Source organism: Nannospalax galili, unplaced genomic scaffold (assembly GCF_000622305.1).
Source record: "Nannospalax galili isolate Female #2095 unplaced genomic scaffold, S.galili_v1.0 scaffold117, whole genome shotgun sequence".
NCBI lineage: Eukaryota > Metazoa > Chordata > Mammalia > Rodentia > Spalacidae > Nannospalax > Nannospalax galili.
In genome coordinates, this window is record NW_008341422.1 from 395,847 (window position 1) to 411,211 (window position 15,365).

The following is a 15,365-nucleotide window of genomic DNA, read 5'->3' on the forward strand; positions in this document are numbered from 1 at the left end:
TGGGGGGAGCATAACTATAGTAGCAGGTATGGTAGGCAAAAGGCAAACCTGAAAAACTTACAATACTAGCACTTGGATGAAACAGAAGAACTATCATACTAGCATGACTTGGAAGCCTGCCTCAGCAACAAAGTAAGTTCAAAACCAGCCTGGGCCAAAGTGAGACTATGCCTCAAAACAGGGGGGATGGGGAACATGCACACCTTCAATCCTAGCACTCAGGAGATAGAGGCAAGTGGATTTCTGTGAGCTCGAGGGGAGCCTGGCCTACATAGCAAGTTCAGGCCAGCCAGGGCTACACAGTAAGATCCTGTCACCAAAAAAGAAGGGGAGAGGCTGGGTGAGGGCAGCACAACTATAAATACTAATTTTTTAGAAAATGCTAACTAAAGAAAATGAGATACAAAACAGAAGTTATATACTTCTGATTAGGGTTCTTCTATCCTTCTCCCTTTCAAGACCAAAAATAAAAACTGAACTGTTTTCAAAGGTTTCGTATCTGTCTGTCACATGTGAGGCCAGTTCCCAGTTCAACACCCACCTTCCGCCACAAAACCAAACCAAACAAACAACAATAATAATCTAAGCTTCAGTGTCAGAAGCAACTTCAGGAAGTTACTTCTCTCGGCTTTGATTGGCAGTCCACTATCCACACCGGCCTTTCAGTTACTTTTGCACTTAGCTTACATATTTCATCACATCACAACTGAAAACAGAGACTTTTCTTCCAAGAGTTGTAATTTCCCAACTTTAATTTTTAAATGTGACAAAACAATAGCAGAACTCCTACTAGTGCATAACTGTAAATACCTGGGCAATCACGGCTTCTCGAGTTCCATAGTATTTAAAGAACAGGTGATCAGTCTGGATATAGAGCTGACAAGTATTTCTTTCAGCCAGAGTTGTGCGTTTCTTCCTCAGAAGCTCTGGACCATGAGCAGTATGTTCTTCTTGAGGTGTCTATGTGCCAAAAAGAGTCATTTCTGATAATTAGTCTGTTTGGGATTGTAATTTTATAGTTAAGAACACATTTTCTGCCGGGCATGTGGCGCACGCCTTTAATCCCAGCACTTGGGAGGCAGAGGCAAAGGCAGGCGGATTTCTGTGAGTTTGAGGCCAGCCTGGTCTCCATAGCGAATCCAGGCCAACTGTGGCTACAAGGGGGCTCTGTCTCAAAAAGACACACACACACACACACACACACACACACACACACACACTCACTCACTCACTCACATATATGCACGCATGCTAAACAATTCCATATTATGTTACTATGGAACACCCCAAATATTTCTAAAGAAACTAGAAAAATGTCACAGTAGAATGGGGACCACTAGGAATTAGGAAGAAAGGTAGGAATGTAAGGCACTCTAGTGAACATCAAAACACAGAAGAGGAAGAGGAGTTCTGGTGCTATGCTGGGCAACTATGCTCTACTGCAGCTAAGAAACTACCAAGTACAGCAGTTTGAGAATTCCTAATGCAAAAAAAAAGCACAACCTCAGGAGATGGAAATGCTGAGAACCTGAATCTGATCATCATCTACTATACATTAAGCTACAACACTACACCCGATAAATATGCACAAACATCGTGTGCTTACATGTTTTAACTTTAAGAAATTATTCATAAACATCCCTTTTGGTCATATAATATTGTCCATATAGATGACTTATTTATTCAAGCAATTCCTTTCCTTTAAAATTTTTCAAAGCAAACCTTTTAAGGTCTTTTTGTTTTAAATGTAGTCTTAACAGTCATGTCTAATACTTTCATATTTGCTTTCAGTTCAAATTTACCACATAGTCCTATCAAATTCATCTCCTAAATATTGAGGCGCCTAGCCATTCTCTAGCTCTGCCTACCACCTCTAGCCTTTGAACTGTTTTCCATATTGTAATTTCTCAAAATGAGAATGTGAATATTTCATTCACCCGCGTATTATATTTCAATGAATTCCTACTGTTCTAAGGATAAAGCTCTCATTCATTTATATGCTATATAAAAGCAGTACTGCACAGCCTCTTCTTACCAACCTAACCCCTTCTCATTCTGTATTACTTCCTAAAAAGAGCCTACTATGTGGCTGAATCTACCCTGTGGTCTGGCTACACAAACTTGCAGTTCTCTAGCACAGCTGCCTGTTTCCTGTCACTCTGTACATGCCAATGTCACCTCTCTTCATCTGGTTAGTCTCTTCCTTCAAATGTAGGGAAGGTCAGTCATCCATGGTATCGCTTCACAGAACCTTGCACCTATCTTCCTTAAACAACACAAACTCACAATTATTTGTTAGAGTTCTGTCCCCAGCTCATACTATCATTTCAACCCACTGGACTATAAGCTTCTGAAAAGGAAACTGTGTCTGCTCGTCACTGTATTGTTTAACAGATTTTGCATCAAATAAGCATTTCTTTAAAGAATTACTGATGAACTCAAACACTCAGAAACATCTGTCAACATCTAAAAAGATTGTTTTAAGTCTAATTTGCTAGTCACATAGAACCTGAATTAAATTTTAAGCCACAATTCCAAATTAACATTCACACTCTATACTTTTCCTTCTCCCTTGACAATTCCCTGTGAACATATAGAAAGTTAAAATGTTACATTATATTCCACAAAAAAGGATAACAGCAAGATAACATTAATTCACTTCATAAAATAACCATTTTATTAGCTCTACATATCCATAATATCACTTTATACATCATAAAGATACACGATTCTTTTAAAAATTTAAGTGATACTACAGGTAAGAATCAATACTAGTGTGCTAGGAATATAGCTCAGTGGTAGAGTGCTTGCTTAGCATGCATGAACCCTAAATTTAATCTCCAGTCATGCCCTCAGCAGCAAAAAAAAGTCAGTACTAAGCATGATATGATATGTACAGATAGTGTTAAGGGAGTACAAGTAATGTTCTACATGCAAATACTGTGCCACCTTATAGAAAGGATGATAAAGTGTAAGGGAACATGGGTACCACATAACATACAAATACTATGCCATCTTATAGAAAAGACAGAGTACCCATGGACTTGGGTGTTGATACAGCGCCCAGAAATGAGTGTACATGAAAAAGCTCAGACAAAATCTGAGCTATCAGGTGACATTATCTTTTTTAAGGTTTATTTATTTTTATATTATGTGTATAAAGGTTCTATCTGCATGTATGTGTACCTAATATATGTGCAGTGCCCACAGAGGCCGGAAGAGGGCAATGGAGCCACCATGAGAATCAAACCCAGGACCTGTACAAAAGCAGAAAGCATTGTTAACTGCTGGGTCATCTCTCCAGCTCTCAGGTGAGTTTCTTTCTCAGATTTTCTTTCACTGCTGGCAAGCAGTTAAGTTAGGCTTGCTACACTGGTACTCATGGGTCACCCTAAACCAACTTGGGCCTGAAAAGAGGTGATATGCAACCTGATTCCTTATTTGTACAGCTGGACACCTGATTCACTTTTTCTCTAAGGAAGGAGCATTTCAAGCCCCCAACCTACAGCTCTTCTACGCAGGCTTTGATTTTTACATTTACTTTCTGTGTATATATACTGAGGGTGTGGAACATGCCATTCATGTGAGGAGATCAGTCAATTTTCTCCCTTTACATCATGTGGGTTCCAGGGACTGAACTCAGGTCATCAGGCTTGAACCATCTTGCCACTCTTCAATTTTAATATTTTTATTTTATGTCTTTAAGTGTATTGCCTGCAGTGAATGAAAGGGTGCTCATGTTGTGCAGTGCTTGTGGTAATCAGACAGCACTGGATCCCTGGAACTGGAATTACATATGGTTGTTAGCCATCATGTGGGTGCTGGGACTCAAACCTGAGTCTTCTGCAAGAAGAGTCAGTGTTCCTAACTGCTGACCCATCTCTCCAACCCATTTTCAATTTTTTAAAAACTTTTACTGAATTTTTGTATATTTCATAAAGAACATCATAATCATCTTTATACCCCATTTCTTACTGGCACCCTCCCATAGTCCCCCAACTGGAATGCATACATTCTGTTATTTCTGTTAAGGCCTATAGTGTCAAATTAGTGTCCTCGGATGTCCCTCAGTGCAAGTTCACCCACTGAGGTCTAGTCAACCTGTCTAGGGTCTCTCCTTAAGAAGATCAGCTCTTCCTCACCCAGCAGTAATCAGCTGTCAACAATTCTTCGACTAAGATTGGGGCCTCCTGTCCCATTTCCACAGTTCTGTGCTGGGTTTTTGTCTGCTTGAGTTTGCATGTGTCTTGTGCATGCTGACACCATTGCTGTAGGTTCATATAAGAAGGATCCCAAGAGCCTGTAGGACTCTACTTGCACATGATCATGCACCTCCTCCTTGACTCTTATAATCTTTCTACCCCCTCTTCCGAAATGGTCCCTGAGCCCTGGGTGGGTGGATTTTAATATAGTAGTCCTGTCCAAGGAATACATTCTATAAACTACTCAAATATTACATATTCACTATATCTACATGAGAAAATGTATATATATAGCTGAAGGCTATATAACAAGAAACAGTGCCAGACAGGAGAAACCGTCCATTAAGTTGTTGGCCAGGGTAGTCCAAGAAACTCCTAAAATTACAGCATATTCCCACAAAACTCCACTAGTCTGGTAGAAGAGTTCTACAAGGAGAACCCGTTAGAGATAACCCAGGAAACAGAACTTAAAATGACAATTATAAACATGATCAAAGAATTTAAAGAACACACAAACAAATCAAAGACCTAAAAGAAGATAGGGATAAACTTCTGAATGAATTCACAAAAGAGATAAAATTGAAGAAAACTCAGGCCAAAATGAAAAAGAAAGTGAAAAACTCAATAAGCCAATTTGAAACAACAAGGGAAAGCCACACCAATAAAATGTATGAAATGGAAAACAGAGTATCAACACTGGAGGATAAAGTTGAAGAATTGGACAGCTCAAGCAAAGACTATGAAAAAAAAATTTTTTTTAAACACAGGAATGGAATATGCAGAAAATGTGTGACACCACGAAAAGGCCAGATCTACATACCATAGGTATACAGGAAGAAGAATTTCAGGTCTCAAACAGATTATAGAAAGAGAATTTCTGAAAATCAAGGAAAGACATCCCCATACAAATACAAGAAGCACATAGAACACCAAATAGACAGAACCAGAAAAGAAACTCCCCACAACACATCATAGTAAAAACACTACATGTACAGAACAAAGAGAGAATACTGAAAGCATAAAAGAAAAACAACAACTCACATTTGAAGGAAAACACATTAGAATTACAGCTGACTTATCAATACAAATTATGAAAGCCAGAATGTGGGAAACAGGCTTCAGCCTAGAGTGGAAGTCCTAATGACAGCCATACAGAAGGCCTGAGGCAATGGCCCGACAGCTGGAGCCACGAGGATAACGCCTTGTGATTACTGCTCCATTTGGCAAGTTGTAGCGCTGATGCTTAAGGCTCACCACTCCCTAGACACCACCCCTTGAAATTCCAGGTTGCAGCACGTGGGCATAACAACAGCCACGGTCACATGATTTACAGGAACCTGGGCTGCCCATATATGTCAAAGTCATTGCATCCTTGTCTGATTGGTCCAGGGACCCTATATAAGCTTGTAAATTCCTCAATAAAATAGATCTGTGTCACTGAATCTGGTCTCCTTTGTCTAAATGCGGCTCCACTGACACAGTCTCCTCACCACCAGCCCTGGGGTCTGGGATGGGGCAGCGGCAGCGACAACCGTGAAGGCGGACTGGATGGACGGCCGCAGCTGGCGCCCAACGTGGGGCTTGAGTTCGACCACGGAATGCTCTCTTTCTCACTCCTTTTTCACCGTGGGTGATCACTCCCCTCATCCTTGTGTTCCTGCTCTTTTGGCTCACAGTCTTCAGTTTGGCATGTCACTCCTGTCTTCGCCCATCATCTCCTTAAGCGGCTCCTGAGTCCCTCTGGGTATGTCTTGCAGGGTCAGTGACCTCCAGAATGGGGAATAGTCATCCAGCTGCAGCCGGCCCCCATGCCACAGCATTGGTTTCTCTCCTCAGGAGCAGGCAAATTAAGGTAACAGAAAAGGATGTAGCTAAGGTGCTAGATGAAGTATTAGCTCTTGCCCCTTGGTCTACAGAATCCTGCTGCTGGGATCCTGAACAGTGGGCTCGTGTATTATTTTTCGCAAGAAAAAGGGAGGTCAGAGAGGGACACTTGCAGTCCAGATCATTCTATCCTATTATAACTGCCATTCTGGCCTCTCTTCAGGGAGTCTTTCCTGACTCCTCTGAGCAAGACAATCTTCTTTTTCAATAGGATGCTGAGGACGGCTTGCCCCCGAGCATCCTCAACAAAAGTGAAACTACCAGAGCCTCACTCTGACAAAAAGGAAGTATTTAGTGCCGAAGACTCAAAAGAGCAAAAACAATGTCTTGATGACACTCTTAGTCAAAAACAGGAAATTGTCATGCCCTCGGTCCTGCCATTACAGGGCGATGGCCATACGCCGCCATCATATGGTACCTGCGAGGGAGCTCCTCCCCTGGAAATTTGGAAAACTCTTCCACCAACTTCCCTTTTGTCTGGAATGGGAGGCAATATCCCACAGTTTTTTCCTGTTACCATTATTCAGGGCCAACAAAATCCAAATGTTTGGAATCCTTATTCCCATGACACCTTAAAAAAGCTGCGTAAAGCGACACTTGAGGATGGTATCCATTACCCCTGGTTCGGTCAACTTCCGGATACAATCAGTCATGTGGCCAATACCCCCTATGATTGGCAGCATATCGCCCATGCATGCTTGCAAGGGGTGACTTCCTCTTATGGAAGGCCACTTACCAGGATGAATGTGAACAGCAGGCAGACCGCAACAGATGTGCTAATCTTCAAAGCATAGGTTTTGATGCCCTGGTAGGGCAAGGCAATTATGAGACTCCTCAGGCTCAGGCACAGGGACCTCCTCGCAATTTTGAGCAGGTTCGACTCTGTGCACTGCATGCCTTTTGGAGTATGCCAGTGCGTAGTGATATTAAATTAACCAAACTAGTGCAAAAGCCAGGCGAGCCTTTCTCTGACTTTGTTGAAACACGGTGCCAACAGAGTATAAACAGAAAAATAAGTCATTGGGGAGCTGCTGATGCCCTGCTTAAGGATCTTGTATATGAAGGCTGCTCTACTGAATGTCACCTGGCCATAGGACTTGTAAGACACAAGATGTGTCTGAATGGATTCTACCCTCTTGGGATGTTGGGACAGCTTGGGCCCATGCCACTGCTCTTGCAGAGGCTCTGGCCGCTCAACAGTCTTCGAAGAGTACAGATAAAAACAAATGCTGGATTTGTGGGGGACAGGGCCATTGGTCTTGCAACTGTCCCAACAAACTTACAAAGTAGGCCAAGATAAACCAAATTCCTCCATCCAAATGTCCAAAGTGCCATAAAGGCTTTCATTGGGCAAGAGAATACAGATCTAAGATGGATGTGGGCAGCAACCCCATAAAAAAGGGGCCTTTAAACGGCCAGTGGGGAACCTCAGCCCCACCCCAAAGGGAGGAAATAGGGGCTCCCATCCCCCACGTTCGATGGACAGTGCCTACTGACTTACATAAGCCTAGAATGCAGCTTACCCTGGATGGACATAGATTTAAAGGCTTAATTGATATGGGAGCTGACGTTACAATAATCAGATAGGAGGAGGCATTGCCCCACTGGCATTGCAGGCCTGGACCTCCCGTACAGGGGGATGGAGGTTTACAAAAAACTCAGCAGGTCCAACGCCCTGTGATTTGGACTGATCCGGATGGCAACACTGGAACAATCAAGCCACTTTTAGCCACAAGAGTTCCTCATAATTTGTGGGGAAGGGATATTCTTACTAGCATGGATGTTGTTCTAACCACTGACGACAAGGCCTTTTATGATGACTGCGTAACTAACCAATGGACAGAAAATGCATCTAGCCCCTACCCCCAATTCTAGCAGCCACTGCCCCGTTGCCCAAACCACCCCCCATTAAACTAACTTGGAAAACAAAGGCTCCAATATGGGTGGAGCAGTGGCCTCTTCCTTCCCATAAATTAACCCACTTAATTAACACTAATCCAGGAACAACTGTCCTTGGGTCAGCCCTCTCTTACCCCCCCCAACTGCCCTATTTTTGTCATTCAAAAGAAATCAGGAAATTTGAGACTTCTACATGACTTAAGGGCTGTCAATGATCAGATGGAACCCCTGGGAGTATTACAACCAGGATTGCCACACCCGTCCACCATTCCTAAAAAATGTGCAATCATTATAAGAGATTTAAAGGATTGCTTTTCTATTCCTCTCCATGATAATGACAAACCCTATTTTGCCTTTGCTGTGCCCGCCACTAACCATAATCTCCCAGTCCAATGTTATCAATGGAAGGTCCTTCCACAAGGCATGAAAAACAGCCCTACCATTTGCCAATATCATGTGGCCCATGCATGCAGGCCTTTGTTGACTAAGGTGTATATCTTACACTACATGGATGACATTCTTATTGCTCATAAGGACCCTGAGATCCTACAAGGAGCTTTTCAAAAACTTAAAACAAATCTCCAAGCTCTGGGCCTCACTATTGCTGCAGATAAAATTCAGTTGCATGCCCCATATACCTTTCTGGGCCATTCTATCCAGGATGTCATCTACACTATAGCTCCTGCTCTTACTTTACCTGATAAGATCCCCCTCTCTGAGGCACAGACCCTCTGTGGCAACATAAATTGGATACAGGGCTTTCTACCCATGTCCACAGAAGAGCTCACACCGCTCTTTGACCTCTTGCGGGGTGCTGATATGGCCTCCATTCCCCACAAAGTCTCACCTGAGGCTCGACATGTTATAACAACAACACTTGTCTCAAGCATTTGTTAATAGGGTACAACCTGGACAGCCTATCCAGGCTTTAGTCATTCCAACAAAGAACACCCCTATGGGAGCACTATGGCAGGCCCAGGGACCACTGATATGGGTCCACTCTTCTTGGAGTCAATTACATAAAGTTACTCCTATAATTGAGGCCTGGGCAATTATAACCCTTAAGCTCGTTCAAACCTCCTGCCTTTTATATGGCCGCGACCCAGTCGCTGGTCCTCCCCCTTCCATTTCCCATGCTCCAAATGTTGTCTCTTGATAATCCTGGTTTTCAAATTCTCCTACTAACTTATCAGGGAAAATATGATAATCATTACCCCAAACATAGGCTCCTCCTAGGAATAAGACAGCTTTCTTTGTCTTTATTTCCCCAGGTGCTTCCTAAATGCAACCCCCTTCCTGAGGCTCCTCTAATATTCACAGATTCCAGCAAATATAAATTTGGTTACGTAGTCTTCCATGAGGGACAGCTCTCTTCACAAAAGATCCTTTCATTTCAGGGATCAGTACAATTTGGAGGGTTGTCTGCTATGTTACAAGTCTTTCAAGACTTTCCCATAACCCCGTGCAATGTATTTTCAGACAGTGCTTATGTGATCCAGACCATACAAAGCTTAGCTTTCGCAGCCTTTAGACTTCACGGTAGCCCTCTTGATTTACTACTCTCCTTCTTGCAACTGCTACTTGAACAACGCCCTACCCCCTGGTACGTTCAACATCTATGCTCCTATACTTATCTTCCAGGACTTTTAGAAGAAGGCAATGCTACCATTGATAAACTAGTAATGACCGCTACCTCAGATCCTGCTATCCTAAACAAGCTAAGGATCTACATGCTCGATTCCATCTTTCCCCCCAGGCTATACATAGACTCTTGCCTACTCTACTGATACAGAGCTGCAAACATTTGGTTCGTGCTTACTCCTCTTGTGCCCCCCTTATACCTTTAGGACCATTACAACCTACAGGAACCCTCCCTAGAGGCCTCGGCCCTAATAAAATCTGGTAAATGGACATAACACATTTTTTATCCTTTGGCCAGCTTAAATACGTCCATCATAGTATTGATACTTATTCCAATATCCATTTTGTCTTGGCCTGCTCTGGCGAGACTGCTGCCCATGCTATAAAAACTGTTAAACATGCTATGGTCCTCATAGGGGTCCCCTGGCAAATAAAAACAGACAATAGCCCTTGTTATGTTTCTACAGTCTTCCACCAATTCTGTACTGACTGGAATATTAAACACATAACTGGTATCCCTTACAATCCTCAGGGTCAGGGTATTATTGAGTGCTCCCATCAAACACTTATTAAACAAATACAAAAAATAGAGGGAGACAAAAACGGAGGTCCTCACTATAAGGATCCTAATTTTGTTATATAACAAGACTTACTTGTCTTAAACTCTCTAAAATTTGATGCCAATGGTCTCCCACCTGCTATAAAGCACTGGGGAGCATTCACCAAACCCACTCCTGCCCCTATGGTTTGTTGGAAAGACTAGCTCACAGGAGAATGGAAGGGTCTGCATTTACTACTAACCTAAGGGCGAGGCTATGCTTGTGTTTTTCCAGACAATGTTCCAGCCCCCATCTGGATCCCAGCCTGAAATATTAGAATTGCCTAAAATGGAAAACCTCCCTCCAAAGCCACTGACGCTGGAAATGATGGCCCTGACCCTAGAGGAAACAACTCAGGGGACAAAACTACAGGCCACCGAGAGACCAGTCTACTGCCACAGACCACGAAAGCAACCAGCCCCAACAGCGCATCCGATAACCTGGGGAGACCTTAAGCATCTCACTTCACAGGCAGAGACTATTGCTAACCAAAAATCCTCAAACTAGAGGGAATCCCTTGTCTATGTTTCTTATTATGTGTGCTATTTTTACAGCAAATTCTCAGGTTGATGCGACAACTGTATGGGCTGCCATTCCTTTCCCCACTATGGTTTTGCCTATGGCCTGGGATACGTATTATTTACCTACATTCTGGTCCAATAATGCCAGTACTGGACTCCCTACTTTTGGATGTTATCCAATAGTTCAGATTCCAGCTGTACTATACAAAATGCCATATCTCCAATTGCTGGGACCGTAGAGAGACATATGCCCGCCTGGTACACCTACCTGCTCTTATTTGGCTACCTACCAACATCACCTATTGGGAGGGGTCTACTGACCTCTCTACAATAAAATTCGCAATAAGTTCCTACATTCCCAATACTCTCACTTGGCTATACTTCTAGCACTTACTGCTTCTTTGGAAAAAGGGGGAGATGTGGGAGACAGGCTTCAGCCTAGAATGGAAGTCCTAATGACAGCCATACAGCAGGCCTGAGGCAATGGCCTGACAGCTAGAGCCACAAGGAACGCCTTGTGATTATTGCTCCATCTGGCAAGTCGTAGGGCTGAAGCTTAAGGCTCGCCACTCCCTAGTCATCACCCCTTGAAATTCCAGGTTGCAGTTTATCTACAGCTTGCAGTATGTGGGCATAACAACAGCCATGGTCACATGATGCACCAGAACCTGCCCATTCCAGGCTACCCATATATTGCATAGTCGTATCCCTGTATGATTGGTCCCGGAACCAGGGCTGCCCATAGACAGCAAAGTTGTTGCATCCTTGTCTGATTGGTCCAGGGACCCTATATAAGCTTGTAAATTCCTCAATAAAATAGATTTGTGTCACTGAACCTGGTCTCCTGTGTCTGAATGCAGTTCCGCTGACACAGTCTCCTCACCAGCCCTGGGGTCCAGGATCGGGGGGCAGCAGCGGTGACTGTGAAGGCAGACCAGAAGGACAGCCGCACCAGAAGAGCCTGGACCAAGATATTTCCAGTTTTAAATGACCATAGATGCCAAACCAGAATAGTTTACCCAGAAAAAATGTCCATCATAGTTGAAGGAGAAAGAAAAATCTTCCACAACATGAATAGAAAAAAAAATACATGTCCACAAAACCCACTCTTCAAAGAATACTTGAAGCAATACAAAGTACAGAGAAAGGAACAACTATACCCCAGGAGCAACAGAAATAAACTAAATGATGATATAATTCTGGAAACACAAAATTAGACAAAGAATGCAAACAATAAAATGATGGCAAACAATACACATCTTTCAATTATAACTTTAAATATAAATGGACTGAACTCCCCAGTAAAAAGACACAGGCTAGCTGACTGCATTAAGAAACAAAATCCATCTTTTTGTTGTCTGCAAGAAACCCATCTCACCTTCAAGGACAGGCACTACCTTAAGGTGAAAGGATGGAAAAGAACAGTTCAAGCAAATGACACTAAGAAATAAGCTGGGGCTGCAATTCTAATATCTGATAAAATAGACTTCAAACTAAAAATAATCAGAAGGAATAAAGAGGGTCACTTCATTTTGATCAAAGGAACAATTAACTAAGAAGATATTACAATCATGAACATATATGCACCAAACACTTGATGGACCCAAATTCCTAATAACAATACTACAGGACTTAAAGACACAGATTAATGCCAACTCAGTGAAAGTAGCAGACTTCAATACCCAACAGTCTCCATTAGACAGGTCAACTGGACAAAGAATAAACAGAGTGATGTCTGAATTAAATGATACCACAGTATCATCAAACGGACCTAACAGACATTTTCTGAATATGCCACCCAAGCACCAAAGAATACACTTCCTATTCAGCACCCCATGGAACTTTCTCAAAAATCAACCACATACTGGGGCACAAAATGAACCTCAACACATGCAAAATATTGAAATAATTCCATGCATTCTATAAGACCACAATGAAAGAAAGATTAAAATCAACACCCAAAGAAGTCTTATTCACTACTCATACTCATCGAGATTAAAAAACACACTCTTCAATGATGAGGGGGTCAAAGGAGAAATTAAGAAAGAAATAAAAGAATTCCTGGATTTCAATGAAAAGGACAATACAACACACACACACACAAAAAAACCCTCTGGGACACTTTAAAAGCAGTCTTAAGAAGAAATTTTATACCTCTAGGTGCTTACATTAAAAAATCAGAAAGAGCACAAACAAATGACCTAACATTGCAACTCAAGACTCTAGAAAGGCAAGAACAAATGAAACCCAAACCCAGAAGAAGAGAAGAAATAACAAAAATCAGAGCAGAAATTAATGAAATAGAAACAAAGAAAACAATACAAAGAATCAACGAATCTAAGAGCTGGTTCTTTGAAAAGCTAAACAAGAAAGAGGGGCCCTTAGCCCAGTTAACCAAAACAAAGAAAGAGCAAATTCAAATCAACAAAATCAGAGATGAAAGGGGAAACATCACAGCAGACACCCAAAAGATCAAAAACATTGTAAGGGAATACTTTAAAAACCTGAACGCTATTAAATTTGAAAACCTAAAAGAAATGGATGGATATCTAAAATCATGGGAACTACCAAAGTTAAACCAAGAAGAGATCAATAGTTTAAACAGACCCATAACACATAAGGAAATCAAAAGAGTAACACAAAATCTCCCAACTAAAAGAAGCCCAGGCCCAGATGAATTTACAGCAGAATTCTATCAGATATTTAAAGAAGACCCCCAACAAATACTACTTAAATTATTCAAAATGATAGAAACAAAAGGAGAACTCCCAAATTCCTTCTATGAAACCAGCATCACTCTAATACCAAAACCAGGTAAAGAGACAACCAAAAGAGAACATTATAGACCCATATCCTTAATGAACATAGATGAAAAAAGTCTCAATGAAATACTTGCAAACCACATACATCAAAAAGATCATTCACCATGATCAAGTACGCTTTATTCCAGAGATGCAAGCATATTCCAATATACACAAGTCAATAATCGTCATCAATCATATAAATGGACTCAAAGACAAAAATCACATGGTCAACAGATGCAGAAAACGCTTTTGACAAAATTCAGCATGCATTCATGATAAAAGTTCTAAAGGGAATTGGACTGGAGGGAACACACCTCAATGTAATTAAAGCTATATACAACAAACCCACAGCCAGTATCATTCTAAATGGAGAAAAACTGGAAGCATTCCCATTAAAATCAGGAACCAGGCAAGGATGTCCACTCTCTCCACTCCTTTTCAATATAGTGCTTGAAACTCTTGCTAGAGCAGTAAGACAAGGGAAGGAAATTAAAGGAGTACTAATTGGAAAAGAAGAGATCAAATTATCCCTTTTGCAAATAATATGATACTATACCCAAGAGATCCCAAAAATCCCACCAGAAAACTCCTAGAACTGATCAACACTTCCAGTAAAGTGGCAGGTTACAAAATTAATCTACAAAAATCAGTAGCCTTTCTATACACAAATAACAAGCAGAGATAGAGGACAGGGAAACGCTCCCATTCACAATAGTCTCAAAGAAAATAAAATATCTTGGAATAAACCTGACCAAAGACACCAAAGATCTCTACAACGAAAATTTTAAATCTTTAAAGAGATTGAAGAAGACAACAGGAGCTGGAATGACCTCCCAGTTTCATGGATTGGAAGAACGAATACTGTGAAAATGACCATCCTACCAAAAGCAATATATAAATTCAATGCAATCCCAATCAAAATCCCCACGACACACTTCACAGAATTAGAAAAAAAATCCTTAACTTTGTATGGAAGCACAAATTATGCTGGACAGCCAAACAACCCTGAGCACAAAGAGAAATGCTGGGGGAATTACTATACCAGATTTCAAAATATACCACAGAGCTATAGGCATAAAAAAAAGCATGGTACTGGCACAAAAATAGAAACATGGATCAATGGAAATCATTAAGACTCAAACCTGAGTACACATAATTTCAGCCACCTGATAGTTGACAAAGGTGCCAAGAACACACAAAGGAGGAAAGACAGCATCTTCAACAAATGGTGCTGGCAAAACTGGACCTCCACCAGTAGAAGAAGGAAACTAGAGACTTATCTTTCAATTTGCATAAAAGTCAACTCCAAATGGATCAAAGACCTCAATGTGAAGCCTGAAACTGAAACTGTTATAAGAAAGCATCGGGGAAAACCTACAAGATATGTGTAGGAAAGGATTTTCTAAACTGGACATCAATTGCTCAGGAAACAAGGTCAAGAATCAACAAATGAGACCTCATTAAACTAAAACACTTCTGTACATCAAAAGAAGCAGCCAAGGAAGTGAAGAGAAAAACCCAAAGAGTGGTAGAAAATCTTCACCAGCAACACATCTGACAGAGGTTTAATATCCAGAATATATAACGAACTGAAAAAACAAAGATGCGAGAAAGAAAATGATCCAATTAAAAAAATGGGCTAAAGAGCTAAACAGAAGAGTTCTCAAAGGAAGAAATAAAGACGGCTAAGAAAATCTTTAAAAGTGTTCAACATCATTAGTAATTAGGGAAATACAAAATAAAACCACCTTAAGATTTCACCTTACCCCAATCAAACTGGCTAAGATCAAGAGAACAAATGAAAAAAATGCTGGC

General features: G+C 41.4%; 1 protein-coding gene across 1 annotated transcript in view; it reads right to left on the minus strand.

The window, feature by feature from the left end:
• The window catches only part of Adam10 (ADAM metallopeptidase domain 10), a 151,238-nt gene that overhangs the window by 43,608 nt on the left and 92,265 nt on the right, over nt 1-15,365 (minus strand). Inside the window, exon 7 of the mRNA XM_017799089.2 lies at nt 811-960. Coding sequence (XP_017654578.1) covers nt 811-960 — 150 coding nt within the window. The remainder of the gene's footprint in view (nt 1-810; nt 961-15,365) is intronic.